The sequence below is a fragment of the Lepeophtheirus salmonis genome, chromosome 6, assembly GCF_016086655.4.
Source record: "Lepeophtheirus salmonis chromosome 6, UVic_Lsal_1.4, whole genome shotgun sequence".
Lineage (NCBI taxonomy): Eukaryota > Metazoa > Arthropoda > Copepoda > Siphonostomatoida > Caligidae > Lepeophtheirus > Lepeophtheirus salmonis.
Window position 1 is genome coordinate 53462761 of NC_052136.2, and position 16882 is coordinate 53479642.

Here is a 16882-nt window from a genome sequence, read left to right on the forward strand (position 1 = left end):
TTTTTCCTAAACATTATGCTATTTAGAAACTTCAATAGCAATATGAAATATAGATAAAAATGAGCTAACGATATATTTCTATATTTGGAATATTGTTTTTTGGACAATGTTCCCGAACATTTTAATTTTTTTTTAAAGTACTAGTCTTTTATAGCACGCATAACAACCTCATTTTTTTTTCTTAATAGTTCACAAAACGTTAATTATTCCTTGATGTCTACGTATACTTTTTGATTCTGAAAGTAAGAAAAAAGTTCTTTTTAGAGGAAATCGAAATTTTATGTTCAGTTTTCCATTTTTATTGATTTTATTTATAATAAATCAACAAAAATCAAAGTTTGATAAATGCTTATAAAATTAAAAGCGTTGTAGGTACTGCAATGCTACTAAATTACATCAAAGTGTCGATATAAAATATTTAAAAATGTCAATATTAATTTTATTATAGTTTTATTTATTTCGATAATCCTGCTATTATATAAAGGAATTTATTCAGATCAGTATGGGATATACAGAGTACCAATACCAACTATTGCATAGTTGTTACCCTCTTTTGGGAAAGAAATATCAATTTTGTATAGAAAAATGTATATCATTTGTATGACAGATTATGTATTGTTTTACAAAACTGTTTTTCTCAAAAATATTTTTTAATAATAATACCACAGAAGCAATTGGACCATAAACCCGTTTTGGGTACCATTAACTATCCCCCAAAGCGCATGAAGAAGACATGGAATCTGAATCCCTATTAGAAGACGACCAAACAGATGCAAAGTTTCGGGAAATCATTATGTATATATCATCAAAACTACATTTTAAAATACTCAAAATGACTTCTCATGCCCTTAAATTAATCTTAAACTGCACTAGGAGAAAATACATTAAGCTAGGAGTTAGTAAAAGTGAAGGAAGGAAAAGGAAGAAACTAAAACTAGAGGAGCTGAATAGAGGTGAATATATGTTATACAACTATTAGCTAAACCTGAACAATTTAGTTAATGCGCCCAGTAGAGGCTTTCTGATCCGAACTGCCTTAATAATATTGCAAAAGAGTATGTTATATTTGAGCGTATAAGGAAACTGGAAAAAAAAAATTAGATATCAAAGAGGGGGATTAACTTGTTGATCGATGAAAATGATAAAAAAATAGAAAATCAGATATATATTAACCAAGCAGTAACTAATTACTACCGAGAATTATTTGAATGCCAAAACCTTAAATGATATTTGTGATCAATGTGGATGTTACAGTAAATTATCCTTGTGAAAATAGTACCTTCAAATGCAATACCCAAACCCTTTCTCAATTATTGGAACCCATGAGGAAAACTTTAGAAAAAGAGATAACTGAAAGGGAAATGGAAGATTATATAAAGCTCTACAACAAAAAGAATAAATCTCTAGGACAACATTGTTTCCCAATGGAATTTTATAAGAAATATTGTTCTTTATTATGTCCTTTGTTTAAACAAGTTTATAGTGAAGCACTCTCACGAGGTTTTTTCGATCAGTATATTACATTAGGAACGCTTACATTATTTCCCAAAAAGGAAAAGACCCCAGATATGTCTAAAACCTAAGGCCACTAACAATTTTAAATACCTCCTATAAAGTATATAGGGGTGAAGGAGATTCATGGAGAATGTAAATAGGGGAATTATGGATTCTACAAAAGTGTGACGTTGATGTCCATTGATTTTATGAAAACTTTTGACAGCATTTATTACGATTTCATATTTAAAAGTTTAATTATGTATGGTTTTGTTAGTAACTATACGAAGATGGTTGTGCATTGCATATTTCTAAACAAAATACTCAAATGATGTAAACAGCTTTGAAATTAAACGAGGTTGGTGCAAGGAAGATCCTTTGTCTCCCACACTATTTATCTTAGCAATGGACCAACTAATCAGGAAAATTGGCTGAGAAGATTCGATAAGGGGCATCAACTCTGTGGTTTCTAGACACAAGGTTAAAGTTTTTGCAGGCAATTTGACTGTTTTGTATTCTGGGATATTAGAAATCGTCCAGAATACAAAACAGTCAAATGTTGTATACTAGAAATTCTTAAAACTTTTGAAGAATGTTCTGGATTGAGAATTAAATTTTCTAAGTCAAAAATTCTAAGCAACATAAAAAACATCATACCTGGTCTAGAAATACAGATAGTAATTGAGATAAAAATCCTTGGAGTTATAATATCTATCCCGGGGGACTCTTTTTCCGAAAACTCGAGAGAAATCGAGGAAAAATTAAGAAAATTTCTGCTAGATAGACATATTTTGTTGGGAGGAAACTGCCAGGGTGAATTCATATTTGAATCTCTCTTATCTTTCTTAAAATAACACACCTGTTAAGAATTACATCTTATAATTAGAAGTGCCCAAGCATGATAGAAGAGTTTTGTGCGGATTTTCTGCTTAAGTCCAACCAGAGAAGGATAACGTGGAAGCGAATTATCTGTCCTAAAAGTATGAAGGATTGGGTCTAATTATAATTAAATTTTTTTGCGAAACACTTAATTTACGTGGTTCAGAAGATTGATAAATGAAGAATGTACATGGTCTAAGCAATTAAGAAAAAATATAGAGGTTGAGAGTCACTTTCATTTTGACAAATTTCGAGGTGAGGGATTAAGAGAAATAATTGGAATTTTAAACTCACAAGGGACTCTTTGGAACGAAGTTGCAAAAATAAGCAATTACATTTGTGCAAAAATACTTCCCTTAACGACATGGCAGGAACCAATATTAAATAATAAACGTTTTAATTTTTTATCTGGTATGTCCATCAATAAAAAGCTTAACTTCGTTGGAGAAATTTTTAATAACGAACTCAAAATGCCCATTGCTGAGGAAATGGAGCAGAAAATAATTTTAAAATTAATTACGGATGCGTAGAAGAAAAATTGTGAAATGGATTCCTTCTTCAACTTTATAAAAGGAATGACCGACAAGTCGATTCGACTTATACAAATTGATGATAATGTCAAAATTCAATACCTAAGACAAATAAATAGAAAGAGGGATTCATTCAGAAAGACGGCCCCCATTGACGAGATTTTTGTGGCCCTGTCTAATAATTTGTTCGAGTTTTAACATATTAGTTCAAATACAGGGTAATAACAAACCCACTTACTATGGGGAATATTCATGGAAATACTCCAGAAGATAGGGGTTGCTTCTTTTGTAAGTCTGCAAAGGAAATTGCAAATCATTTTTTTCTGAATGCTGTGCCACAGAAAAATACAGAGATAGAGTAGTGCAAATAGTATACGAAAAACAAGAGAATAATTTTAAGAACTAGCCATTTTACTTTTCTTTATATTAGCCCCTACCAAAACAAAATCAAATATTTTGTTTCAAAAGTTTTTATGGTTTTTATAAATTTAAATGTACAAAAACATACTTTCGCTTGACATGCTAAAATATGTAGAAAATATTTGTTTGAAATTCTAAATTATGGACATGTTTTAACTTGGTGTTTTTTTCGTATCAAATGTTTATATTGTATTTACAGTAAGTTACTTAATTAGAATAAAATTGGTGTACTTCTGTACAAAAAAATAAAGTATGATTATTTAAAAAATTTAAATACTGAATTTGTAACTTTGAAAATCAGTGCTCTATATATATTTATAATTTATGAAAGAAGAATTGTGCATTTAATATTTTATCATATTTGACATAATTTATTAAACTTAAAGTATTACATACATATATTATACATATTATATCTAAATATATATTTATATTAGTTATATATTATTAAAACATTTTGTTTGAGCAAATTTGGGATAATCAATGATAAATTACCTTCATAGTCGACTTGAACATTTGCTTCTCGTTTCCTTCGCTTTCCATTTTGTTTTTCTAGTATCTATTATATTCCTATAAAGTTGTTATTAGTTTTTTTAAAGCGTTTCTATATTTGATTATATCAATTTTTATATAAGTATCAATATATATACAAATACCCTGGGACAATAATTGTAATAGTTTGTGAAAAAACACAATATGCCTACTTTTTAAATAGACTGTATTTATATATAAGAATATTTTTTATTGAATATTTTTATTTATAAGAAGATAAACCTTATTTTATTAAATATAAAATCCTATTATAATCGTTGATATAAAAAATATGTGGAGTATATTGAATTATCTATATTGTAAAAAGAAAAAAGAAAATTGATTTAAGAAATGATTTTTATGCTATACTTAACTATCTTCAAGAAAAAAAAAAGGTCTATGTAAAATATGTTTTATTCTCCTGAGTAAATTATTTGAACGTAAAAAAAGTGTTAAAAGTTAAATTCATTTGGGATCCATGAGGGGTAAAATATGAAAATTAATTATTTTTTTATGTTAAATCAGTGAATAATATACCAAAATTAACCATAAGTTTGAAAAACCATTGTATTTATCACAAGTAAAATACTACGAAGTATAGCATTTTTTGATAGTTGGTAAAACATTGTGAATACTTGAAATAAAGTAACTTTTATACAGGGCTCTGAAACCAAATGTATTCGTAAAATCATTTTTTTAAATCCTGATTAATAAATAGACAAAACACATTCACTCAGTCTAATTGTGTCTCAATTGAAGAACTATCGTGAAAACTGCAAGAAATTCAGTTCACAGAAGAAGAACTGAGGTGTTCACCATCATTGATCGGTCCTCGACAAGTTCCTTCGTCTCAATTGGAAAGTAATTTGAAGCCTGTAACGAGATAGTTAGGCCTTGTATTATCGATGATCTCAAATGACTGTCTTACAAGATGGTAAACGACCAAATTTTGACCTCCAGCTACCCTATCTTAATCCGTTTTATTACTTTGTCTATTTTATAATTACTTCGACACACACTAATAGACGTCCACACACAACTAACCTAAGTTTTTGGTGTCCACCATCAAGGAGCACTTCGCATGCATGCCCAGGGACCTCTTCAACAAGGCCTTCTCACGCTTCAGAGGGTGTAATCAAGGCTGAGGTTAAGTATATCGAGTTAGCCTCAAGACAAAATCCTTTTTTCTTTGTTTCAAATAAAAATATAATAAAACATTTACAGATTTTGATATTTTTTGATAATACCAGAGAGGGTGCATATTTCATCTTTGAGTAGTATATTATTGACACCTAGTTTTTTTCAAAGTTACAAAAGAATTTGCAACTTCTTGCATCCATTTACTAACATAGTTAATGTTATTTTAGCTGTAATTTTAATTTTTGTGTTGGTTATTTATTAGATAGTGTTGGTCAATCTAAAATACAAGACAATACAGACACAAAACAAAAGGAATAACTATAAATAATAATATTTAATTTTTACCAAATTCTAAATGTAACAATTATTTTTGTACAAATATCATGAATATTTGCCCATAAAATCCTCAAGTAACCTTAACTAATACAAATTTAATTATTGGTTATTTCTTTAAAGGGCTCAAGTACGAATTATAAAACTTCTATGTATATTAAAGTGTATCAATTTACAACTATAGCCCTTATGTAAGTACAAAAAATCCATCCATTATGATTTTTTACTTGCTATACATAACAAACTATATTGAAGTATATGCAATTTTTATTTTATTTTGTACTGCTATTGAGTTGCAAAATATTTTTTACTAATATTTAGTATGGAAAAATATGAAAATAAATTTTTGTGAATTATTTCATTCATTAATAACTTGTTTTATAAAATAGTTTGATACTAAAGAATAAATAAATATATAATTTTCCTATATACTTCAATAACCACACTGAATTAATTTGATAAATAATTATTTAAATATATATATTACCCTGACTGCAGACTAGGTTAATATGGGCACATAATTTGTTGATTTTATTAGAATTATAACTTTTTTCCATTTTTGAGAAGAAAAAACTTCTTTTTTTGTTAACTTTATTGCACCTAGAGAGATAAATACATAAGACTTATGAATAAAAAATATATTTTATCCTACGGTTTCTAGAAATAAAGTTATTTACATTAAAATATCTCTGATATTTTAGACGTAGAATGATTAAAAAAGTAACTTGAATAAAATAAAAAAATCCGGGTTTTGAAATAATTCAAATAGATGTCTTCAAATGCACGGCTTTTAAAGTGAATAAGAACTATATTGTGAAATTAATTAAGTTCTAATAACTATTTAAAACAACTAAATATGTTAAATTGATTCATTTTGAAAATTTCTAAAATTTCCAAACAATAGACGCAGGAACATTAAACTTTTGTTCTGAATAAGAGGGATACTATTTATTAGATCTCCATCATTACTCTATGAAGTTAAACCAATATTTGGAATCTTGATTAAAAAGGATGAATATCTTGCTGTAGACGCAATCATTATTCTTCTAAGATTTTCTACCCTGATAGACTATGCAATAGTTAATTTTTTCTATAATCAAGCTCATGAAGCTTGAAATAGCATGTTCAGATTCTCAATTTCTAGTATTACGGCTTTTCGAAAGGAGTCCAAATAACAATAAAGGGTGACAAATTTCTCTGTAATCGTTTGAGCATTCAGTGTGATAAACTCTCTTACACAAACGTTGTATTTGTTTGAAATTTTTTTGTGTTTGTTTGAAAAATTGTTGAGTTTTTTTTTTTGTTTCTTGTTATTTTTTTTATTCAAAGTAACTGACTTACTGTTTTGCTAAATTTTATTCAGAAAATTATGATATTCTGTATATTTACAACACTTTTAAAAATACGATTTATAATTTTTCAAAAAATGCATGGTCGTAGCAATTTTCGATATGACAAATTTTCAATAACACTAGAACGTCATACTTACGGCCGAGAAAATAACAGTTTTGAAATTTGAAGTTTTAAAAAAGATAAATGGTTGTGTGTGTATTCCTTATTTTATTTATTTTTTCATGTTTAAATAGATTGTCGTCGAATCAGTTTCTATCTTAGAGGGAAAAAACTTTCCCTTATCCTTGTTGTACCTTTTTTTTTAAAAATGAATTGTAAAATATATAAAATTATTATAAATTTGAATATAACTAAAATATTTTCCTTGAAGTAATGCAATTTTAAATATAGAATGGTCTTCTCTTTGCATTTTTGTTTTTTAATAACACAGCAAAATCTTACTTTTTCAATAAACTTTTTAATTCTATATTTGATATTGATAACCACTTCTATTTCCAGCAAATACCATTAATATTTTACTCAAAAAATTGTAGACGATAAAAAAGAAATCAAAACCATATATAACTCCATTAACTATATTATGAAATTAATGCCAGAAGTTGCATATTTTTAATTCATATAAGAAAGAAACATAAATTTCAATATCATTTCTACAAGATTAATAATATGCAAAAAGTGAATTGTGCTTCAACCCGCATAACCTTTTAAAAACATCGTTTCTTTATATTTAAATGTTCTTCTATAGTGACATAAATAAAATATCTACAGGTTCGTTCTGGTAAATCTAAATCATGATGTTTTAACTACACTATGAACAGGAAAGTATTTAACTAGTTTATTTAAAATTTAAAGTGAGAATTTAAGCTTTAGTTTTACTTATTTGCGCGACTTGTTATTCAAAGCAGGTTTTTGCAATGTAGGAGACCAGGTGGAACTCTATCATCGAAATGGCTTGCGTAGAACACAGCCCAGTGTGCATCAAGAAGATGCTCAAGTATACAATGAGCACAGTTTACGATGTCTAAAACTGCTGAAAGGAGTTATATAATAGAAAAGTCCCCGAGCTATAAAAAACTCTGTTCCATATTTATCGTAAGCCTGAAATGTTCCTTGAAGTCATCTCTTGGGACTCCCATTAACTTTCTTGCCAAAAAAAAGCTAAGTATGTAACAGTCTCCAGGACCATAAACATTGGCCTGAGGATGAAGTCATGCCAGCTTTACAATGGAAATATGCTTAAAAACAAAATAAAGAACACTCGGGCTTCCCACAGAAGAAAATTGTTGGACATTTTGGAGTCCCATGTTAACCAAATCATATTTTATTCGGATGAGAAATAATGGACCGTCGACGGATCCTATTATATATCCACAAAGGCATTTGCTTGGTTACAGAGTGAGCTAACGCCCCCACGTCTTTAAAACCAAAATTCCGCACAGCATAATGACCCTTGGGTCATTGGTAATACTCCATCTTCGTTGAGCCAGAGGAGTGGGCGGGTAACCGCAGTTATTGTGGAGTCCTGTCTGACCAAGCGATACCTACGACAGAACTGAGGATAATACTTTGGAGTTCCTGTTTCAAAAGGCTTTTACCCCTTTGACATGGCTGCAAGACCAAAAACTTATTTAAAGAAGATAATATTTCATTTTCATACCCCCACACCTGCCCATTTAATTCCTCTTTATAAATCCAATTGATTATTTCTTTTTGGGGAAGTTAGAAAGGAAGGCTTCTGCCAATTTTCATAGCAGCATCGACTCATTGAAGGCCTCCCTCATCAAGTACTAGAACAAAGTCTTCTCTACGTACGTGAGATCATGGTCTGCAAATATTTTAGGCTTCGTCTCGGGCGTATGATTGGCAAGCAAACACATTTAATGATTTGTTTTTGTATTATTTAAACATGGAAATAAAATTTCCAATCTCTACATACTTCTCTTATTGATCAGGATGCAGTTAAAGGTAGTTTTGATTTACCTGAACGACCCTGTAATGGAGACACGTATCATCAGCTATTTCGGTATCTTTTCATCAAATTTATTTATAATTCAATTTAATTATTATCAAAGACGATCAAAATTTATATAGGAATTGAAGTATTTCTTTTTAATATTAATTTTGTCTGATTTATAAAATATGCAAAAAAAACTTATTTACAAAAGTTGAATCTTTCGGATTCTACAAATTATATTATAATAAATATAATTATGTATATATTAAAGAAAGTAAGAGATAAGCTTAAGAAGAAAGTAAATTACTTTAATATACAAATATAATGTGTCTTGTAGGAAATAAAAAATGACAAAATCTGTGGTTTATTTCTTCATTTATCAAAAAGTATAGAAAATATTTGCTTTTATATAATTCAAGATTGAATAGTTTATTTTTTAGACATTTTCCAATAATTCAAAAAATAGACTTAAGTTCATAGTAGGTACATATAAAAAAAAAGAAGAAATTTTTTGAGCTTTCCTATTTGCTTGCAAAAATTTGTCAAAATGATACATATATGTAAGTTTTTTTCTTGGGATCCTGTTATTTCTCCATGTACATCAAAAATTAGACTCAACACCATCTTTTTTTTTTTTTCAGGTTGGATAGGGCTATAAAACTTTTTAAAAAATGAACCTGCATGCTTTGAAAAAACAACCTGTCAAGTAGTAGTGCTACTTATAAAATGAAAAGAGAAAGATAATTGATTATATATTTGTAAGATTGGTTTAGATTGTATTATTTTATTTTCTAAAAGTTAAAATATATATATATCCTGGTGTATTGCACCTTAAAAAAATATTCCCTTAGAAATGGGAAGTCCTAGTATATATTAAAAAAATAATCTGTACTGTTTGTGTATAATGAAACTTTTTTATTATTTTTCTGAATACGTAATTGTTTATTATAGAAAAGCAATAGGCGTTCCTATACTTAGTCAAATAGAGTTGCACTGATTACCGGGCTGTCAGAAAGTCTTGGAACATAATAAACGTTGAACAGTTAATTACACTTAGCGGCTTTAAATGAAATTGTAGATATTTTTGGAAATTGGAATTTGTTTATTTCTCATTAGAGAATACTATTTATAAATTAGATTAAATTTGGCCTGAATCACACGCTCCACTCGACACTGGAACGCTTTGGACAAGTTAACAACGTAGTGTTTCGAAATTCATCACCACTCATTCTCAACCAATCACTTTGTGGACTCAATACCAATGTGACGTTATCTAAAGGCCTTGCTTTCAATTTACCAGCATATTCAGTAATCAAGGGGATTCAAGTCAGGGCTCTGCGGTGGCCAGGAGTGCTTCGGGCAGAAATTCCTATTTTTTTTGCCATCAAATTCTGCACAAGTTTTGCCATATTTGCCGGATCCCCGTTCTGTTAAAAGCAATAATTGGCTCTCTTTGATAGCTTTGTATTCTCACAAACCAAGGGAAGCACTTTTGTTTACATAACCATAAAGTAATCCTTGCTAGTCAATCTGTATCCAACGGGGAACAAAATCGGCTTCATTTTGTAACCTTCAGATGGAACAATATCGAGCATCATAACTGAGGCCAGATATTTGTTGCTGGGCACTTCAAGAAAGTTTCGGTTGACTTCTCCAAAACATACAACCCGATCTTTTTGCCTATTTTAAACGGGATCCACTGTAAATATCTTCTCGTCCGAGAAGAACAAAATTCGGTTTCCTTAGGTCATTTTAAAGGTTTTTGGACCAATCAAATCGTAATGGTTGCTGTTATTGAGTGAGCAAGGGTAATTCAATGTGTCGGAGAGATTGCCACCAACTTTTTTACGACATTGACCATCGTGGAACGGATCACCGACCGCTTCTTCACCAAGTCCGTCATCGTCATCTTCGAATTTTCCGAAAAAGTTTTTTTTTGCCTTTTTAGGCTCTAATTTGATCGAGTTTTCACTACTATGATGATCACTGATGTCTTCGCCATTGTTGATCTTAACCCTGACCCTCCAAACAGTGGTTCTCCAGACATTAAGAGTCTTTACAAGATCAAAATAGCGAGTGACCTGATAAATTAGGCGTTTAAAACGTAAAAAATAATCAACTTATCTTTTTTGTTAACACAATTTTTGTATAAAATTAACGAAAATCTCCAAAAACGGAATTAAAATAATATTCCAAAACTTTTTGACGGCCCGGTATGTACCTATCAGTTAACATTATCGTATTATAATTTATCCATCTGACCAAGAAAATAGCTTTGAATCTTATAAACATTAAGTTTCCTTTCTGTAGGAACGACTGAGACGCGAATCTAAGAATATTGAGTTCAAAAAAATAAATTCACCCGAGCGCATTGTACATTGATATACATAGTATATTTCAATTTTATTGTTTATTAATGACTTAGGCCTATAATTTTGGCTCCCATACTCATGTCCTTATTGCTAGGAAAAACTAAGAACAAAATAACAAGAGCTTGATGGAGGAATAATTATTTCAACTATGCAGGGTGTTAACTAACATGTGCTTCAAAATCTACTCAAATATCTTCTTTTATTCGTCAAGCATAATCTATCAAAAAATATAAATAACAAGATGGTACCTATTTTTCGCTTTGGGTAGTCGAGTCGATGTACAGTGAAGTTAATTTGGAGGTCAACTTATCTTTATTGATCTCAATGCTAGAATATGTCTTTGGATCGATATATAATATCGTAAACTACATACGCTTATATCATATTTAAATCATGTAAATTATAATATAAATTTGATTTATAAAAATTTGGTTGTCCGTCATCGGCGGTGAAATATTTGTTAGGCTTAACGGCACTGCCATTACAGTTTTCAATACCAACTTAGTTTAATACCGTTTAAATGCACCAGTTCTCCGTTATCACTATAGGTGTAACTGATATACCGATTAATACTGTATTTATGGGTCTTTTCATGGAAAATGTGAACTGGATTTGATTTTTTCAACTGACTAAAATAAAATTTTGTATGTCTAATAACCTATCAATAGAAAACTAAAAAAATGAAATTTCAAATCTGTAACACTGTCACCTCTGAGATCCTTGTTTATGATGAATTTGATCAAAAATCGTATTGAAGACCCGTGTGTTTTGGACTGTAGTTTGTAAACTACTTAATTGATTTATTACATAAATATGCTTGACCTTGACAATATTTGTTGACGTTAAATATCTCAAACATAATATCCATCATTTTTAATAAAATATCTATCAGAACAAGATTAAAGTAATATCTCACTGTAACAAATAAGTTAAAGTGGATGCTCTATATAACTGGAAGAGAGTTATCTTTAACCATTGGTTAAATTAATATTATGAAACCGATAAATAATGAAACTTAGCTACTATTGTAATAAATAAAAAAAATCATTCTGTATAATTTGAAGATTGACGATGCTTTATAATTATGAAAACCCATTCAATGCGAAATAATATTTATATGCAGAATTTAAATCTCTCATATTTCTGATAATTCACATTTAATCTTCAAATTATGCAATAAAGTTGTTTAGTTACTAAGATGGTTGTTTAGTTTCTTGGTTTATTTTTTTATTAATTAATACCACCAATAATTAAGTAAAACTAATGTTTTTTTATAAGAAATACATTTTAAAATAACCATTTTCCCAATGGTAGATGATAAACATTACAAATATTTGAGTGTGAATTTACAGCCCATGTATATCTACCGATGGGGAAATTGAAATATATGTATTTTTTATAGAAATACTTTGTTTATTTTTCATTCATACTCTAAATAACTATAAAATAAATTGAGTATTAGTCATTCATCTATGTCTTCTATTTAATTTTTAAATAATAACAATAATCAATGAAAAAACCTAACTTTTGTAAATGAATATTGATAAAAAGAATAAAAAAATCCTAATCCGATATTTTGAGCCTAATTAAACTTTCATTTAAATTGAAATATCCATTCATTAAATGTATTTCATTGATGACAAACATAAGGAATTACTGTCAAGGCGTTTATGTATTTTTAATAAGCAACTAACTACATATTTATTATGCACCTGTTTAATGAAAGTTTTTGATTGTAAAAATATCAATTAATTATTATCAAGGAAATTGTTTATAAGATAAATTAATTTACTAATTAAGGAAAGTAAGAATAAAAAAACAAATTATTTTCGTGGATATACTCTTATAAAACATGCATAACAAATTACTTACACATCAGTAGAATACAAACACTTGAATAAAAATTATATATTGTACACCAAACAAAGGATTTTCATCAGGTTATTTAAGAAACACATTAATGCTACCTTTATTTTTCCCAATATTTTTTAATTAAAGAAAATATATGGTCTTGTTTTGAGTGATTATATATATAATAAAAAATTCATAATTAAGTAATTATTTACATGTAAAGATTATATTTAAGTGATTTTGTCAATGTTTTAGTTCAGATTAAATCCAACCAATATGACTTTTTCGTAGCCGATTACAATTTTTGGTATGATAAAAATAGATTTTTTCTTTATCATTTTGGAATTTTATATGAATTATTCTATAAAACACATTTATAAGATGTTTGGTGAGCCAAGTTGAGAAATGCATGCCAGTTTTAAGTCTCAGAACAATAACAGATCAATAAAATTTTAAAAAAATCAATGATTCTGCTAGACTAGACCTAGTAGAACAAAGACTCTTTTTTTATTAAAATATAAATTATTTTCTCAGCATATTAACTCAGTTGACTTCAAACAAATGCGTAACACTATTTTACAGCATTTTATTCCGCCGTATAAACCCCTCATTTATTACTGTTAATCAAGCCGTAAAACACGAAATTTAGACTTGGACTTTTAAACTTCTTTAAAAAATCATGTTTTTAGGGTTAATTTCAATATAATGTAATACTTTGACATAAAATAACTATACTTATAAATGGAAATAAAAATGAATAACAGATTTATGTTTTGTTTATGATGAAAATTAAATTTAACCCTTTTTTGTTTGAAGTAATATGATGAATTTTATAAAAAAGGTGTTGATGTGAAAACATGTACTTCAACAAACCCATATTGGTACAAAATAAGATATTTCTGCTTACAAAATTTTTGCTAACAAACATTTTTTAAACAAATAAATAATCAATGATAATTTTAGATAAATCCTTATTATATTGTGCATTAAAAAATTGAAATTTATTATTCAAGATATTGAAAAGTTTATTTATATATTCCTCTAGAAAATATATTTATGTCATTTTTTATACTTATGTAACTTAAAATTTATTTTATTTTTAAACTATTGCAACCATCCTCAACGTCTATTACAGTCGTCACCTACAACAAGAAAAATTTTAAAAATTGGTGTGACATATTGCAAATTGTAAAAATACTACAAAATGGATTTATTAACAGATTGAATCAATAAAAAATGATGTTGGTATTAGGGTACATTTTACAAGATCTCTTTTACCCTAAAATTATATATTTTCTACCAAAGTTTGCATATGATAAATTCATAATATAAACTTCCTTTAATTATGATCATTATTTAAGCTTACCGTGTTGTCTTTTTCCCGCGGTAAGATTGTATATTTTCCAGTTATACAAATCCTAGACAATCAAAAATTAGCTCATTCCACATACCATTAAAGTAGTTTTTGCCAGTGTTAGGATAAAAAAAATTGGACCTGCGAGCTCCATAAAAAACTAACTGCGAACTGTTTGTGATAATAATAAAAATTAAGAGCATTACGATGGATAAAGTATTGGTTAAAAACCCAAAATTTAAAAAAAATATATTATTAGGGATCCCATTCTACGACAATCTCCAGGGAAATAAAAAAACCCTAGTGGGTATCTACTGTGAAATTTTGGTACCTCTTAATTACTGAAGTAAAAGCAAATATAAGTTATTACTGTCCCAGGTTCCTTTCACTATATCGACAGTCGCTTTGATTTGTAATAAATGGAATATTGGTATATTTCACAGCTTTTGTTAAATATGTATTTTCTTAAGAGTTTGAACATAATATTAATTACTGAATCTAATTTATACGAGAGGGATCTGAAAATTTTCTGACCTTAAAATGAAGTTGGCAGCACTCGTAAATAAAAGTTAGTTTCATTTATCAAGCATCTGTTGATAGTTACTCGCCAAAGTTTCAGTTTTTTGGACGCCCCGTTGTTATGTAACAGTTGTTGAGTTGATGCGAGTGTTTATTTGAAAATTGACAAAATCGAGTATCTGTTATCTTAAGAACGATCCAATATTGATGAAAACTGATTATTTTCTGATATACAATTAAGTCATATTACAACATCATTAGTAAATAAGCAATACATTACATACACAACAGCATGGTCAGTCAAATATTAATATTGACTCTTCTGTCAAGTACCTTCTGCTATAGAAAGCGATGTTCCAACCTGCTTATTAAACTATTCAAACCCAAAAAGTATCGAGCTGGCATTAAATATTTGTTTTTGAAAATGTAACTTTTAAATACATTCAAACAATAGGAGACATAAAAAGACTTATTCTTTCAATATTTGACCCTGCTAACTCAATCCAACTCGGAGTAATTGTGCCAATAACAAAAAGAGTATGAGAACAATTATTTTTGTAGTGAAAAACGCCGATTACTATTTGTACAGGTTACAGAGATGGGAGCATTCCTGAAAGAAGTGGAGACTATCTTGAAAAATCAAACAAAATTTCGGGGAAAAATATATCGTATCTTTGCCTGGTCGGAAACTTTTCAGAACATCATTGTATATGTAAATAGTTTTTGTAGGGAGAAGGGAATAATGTAATTCATTTCTTGGATTTTTACAATACTCATCCATATTTATATTTATGAATCATCAAGGCTTACATTTCTAACGTCATAAATGAGAGTGTGCACATACATTATATATGTATAATGTAAATAAAATTAATAAAATAGATTGAAGTTTAACAAATTACACTCTCTTCTTTTTTTTGACAGTAATGATGTTCTAAAAATGAAATAAAAATCCGAAAAATACTCTGAAACACGTACAAACCTCGACGTTACTATAAGTGCAACTACTTTCTTTCACTCATAAAAAGAAAATGGAGAAGAAAAAAAGAGAAAAAAAGGCGAATCCTATCTTTGCTCTTTAGTTCTACCATCCGATTTTTTCATTTTCTTCCTTCCACTTGACACAAACTCCTTAATCCTTCATTTCAGAGTAAGTAGCCTAGTCATTCTTATCAAGTTCATGCAGACATCTCAAATTTAAAAAGACATTCTACATATTCAAAATTTAATTTAATTTCTATCCTGCCAAAAAATAAGAAATCCTTGAAAATATTTTGAACAAATAATAAATGCAAAGAGATCAATTGAAATTTTAGACTCACATAAAAAATCATTTAAAGATATTTTCAATGTATATCAAATTGATATCTTTTATTAGCTCTCCCAACCTTTGATCTAGAAAGATGAATTTTAAAAAATGGTTAAAATTTTATTTTTTTCCAACTTTTGGGTTTTATATTCCAAACTTCATTAATTAACGATTAAGAACACAGATGAATCAAGAACTGATCAAAAATACAGAGTAATTTTTAGTGTATCAAGTAATATTGTGAAAAGAATACTCATTTAGAGTAAAACAATTATGAAATAAAGAAGGTTATTGAACGGAGCAATTGTGTAATGAATGTAGTAATATATTTTTAATTACTTACCTATTAATATTATATTATCAGAATAACAATTAATGAAGCGGTAGTCATGTTTACTCATTTAAAATTATTTGTAGCTTGTATATATAGTAAGATGGGAAAAAAGTAATTATGTATTTTTCGCTTTATATCAATGATTATAAGGATTGTAACAATAATCTGAATTCAAATCCAAGTTCATAACGCCAATTTCTTAAAAGCGTTTGTCCCAATTGGTGAAAAACTGGGACAACCACTTTTTTTAGGGCTCTATTGAGGTCAAATTTGTACCCCCAAGGGCATTGGACATAGAAAGGAACATGCAGTAGTCACTTGGTGCAAGTCCAAGATGTAGGATGGATGCATAACAATTTCCCATCCGATTTCACAGAGCTTCTTGCGCATTACTAAAGATGTGTACACCCTGTCCTTGGCTTGATTGACGATTACCAGCTCCAAAAGGATGAGTTGTTTACAGAAGAGGGCAGAATGGAGCAGAGAAAAAGTGGATAGAACCACTTTTG

General features: G+C 28.6%; 1 protein-coding gene across 4 annotated transcripts in view; it reads right to left on the bottom strand.

Annotated features, from left to right (window-relative positions):
• The window catches only part of LOC121119809 (urea transporter 2), a 99181-nt gene that overhangs the window by 71776 nt on the left and 10523 nt on the right, over positions 1-16882 (bottom strand). For 3 of the 4 annotated variants that reach the window (XR_005864846.2, XM_040714605.2, XM_040714608.1), the window contains exon 2: positions 3819-3893. Coding sequence is in view for 3 of the 4 variants with exons in the window: in XM_040714605.2 (XP_040570539.1) it covers positions 3819-3866 (48 nt within the window). In the remaining variant the exon portion in view is untranslated. Of the gene's footprint in view, positions 1-3818; positions 3894-5814; positions 5928-16882 lie in introns of all 4 variants that reach the window. The other variant, XM_071889688.1, reaches the window with a different exon arrangement.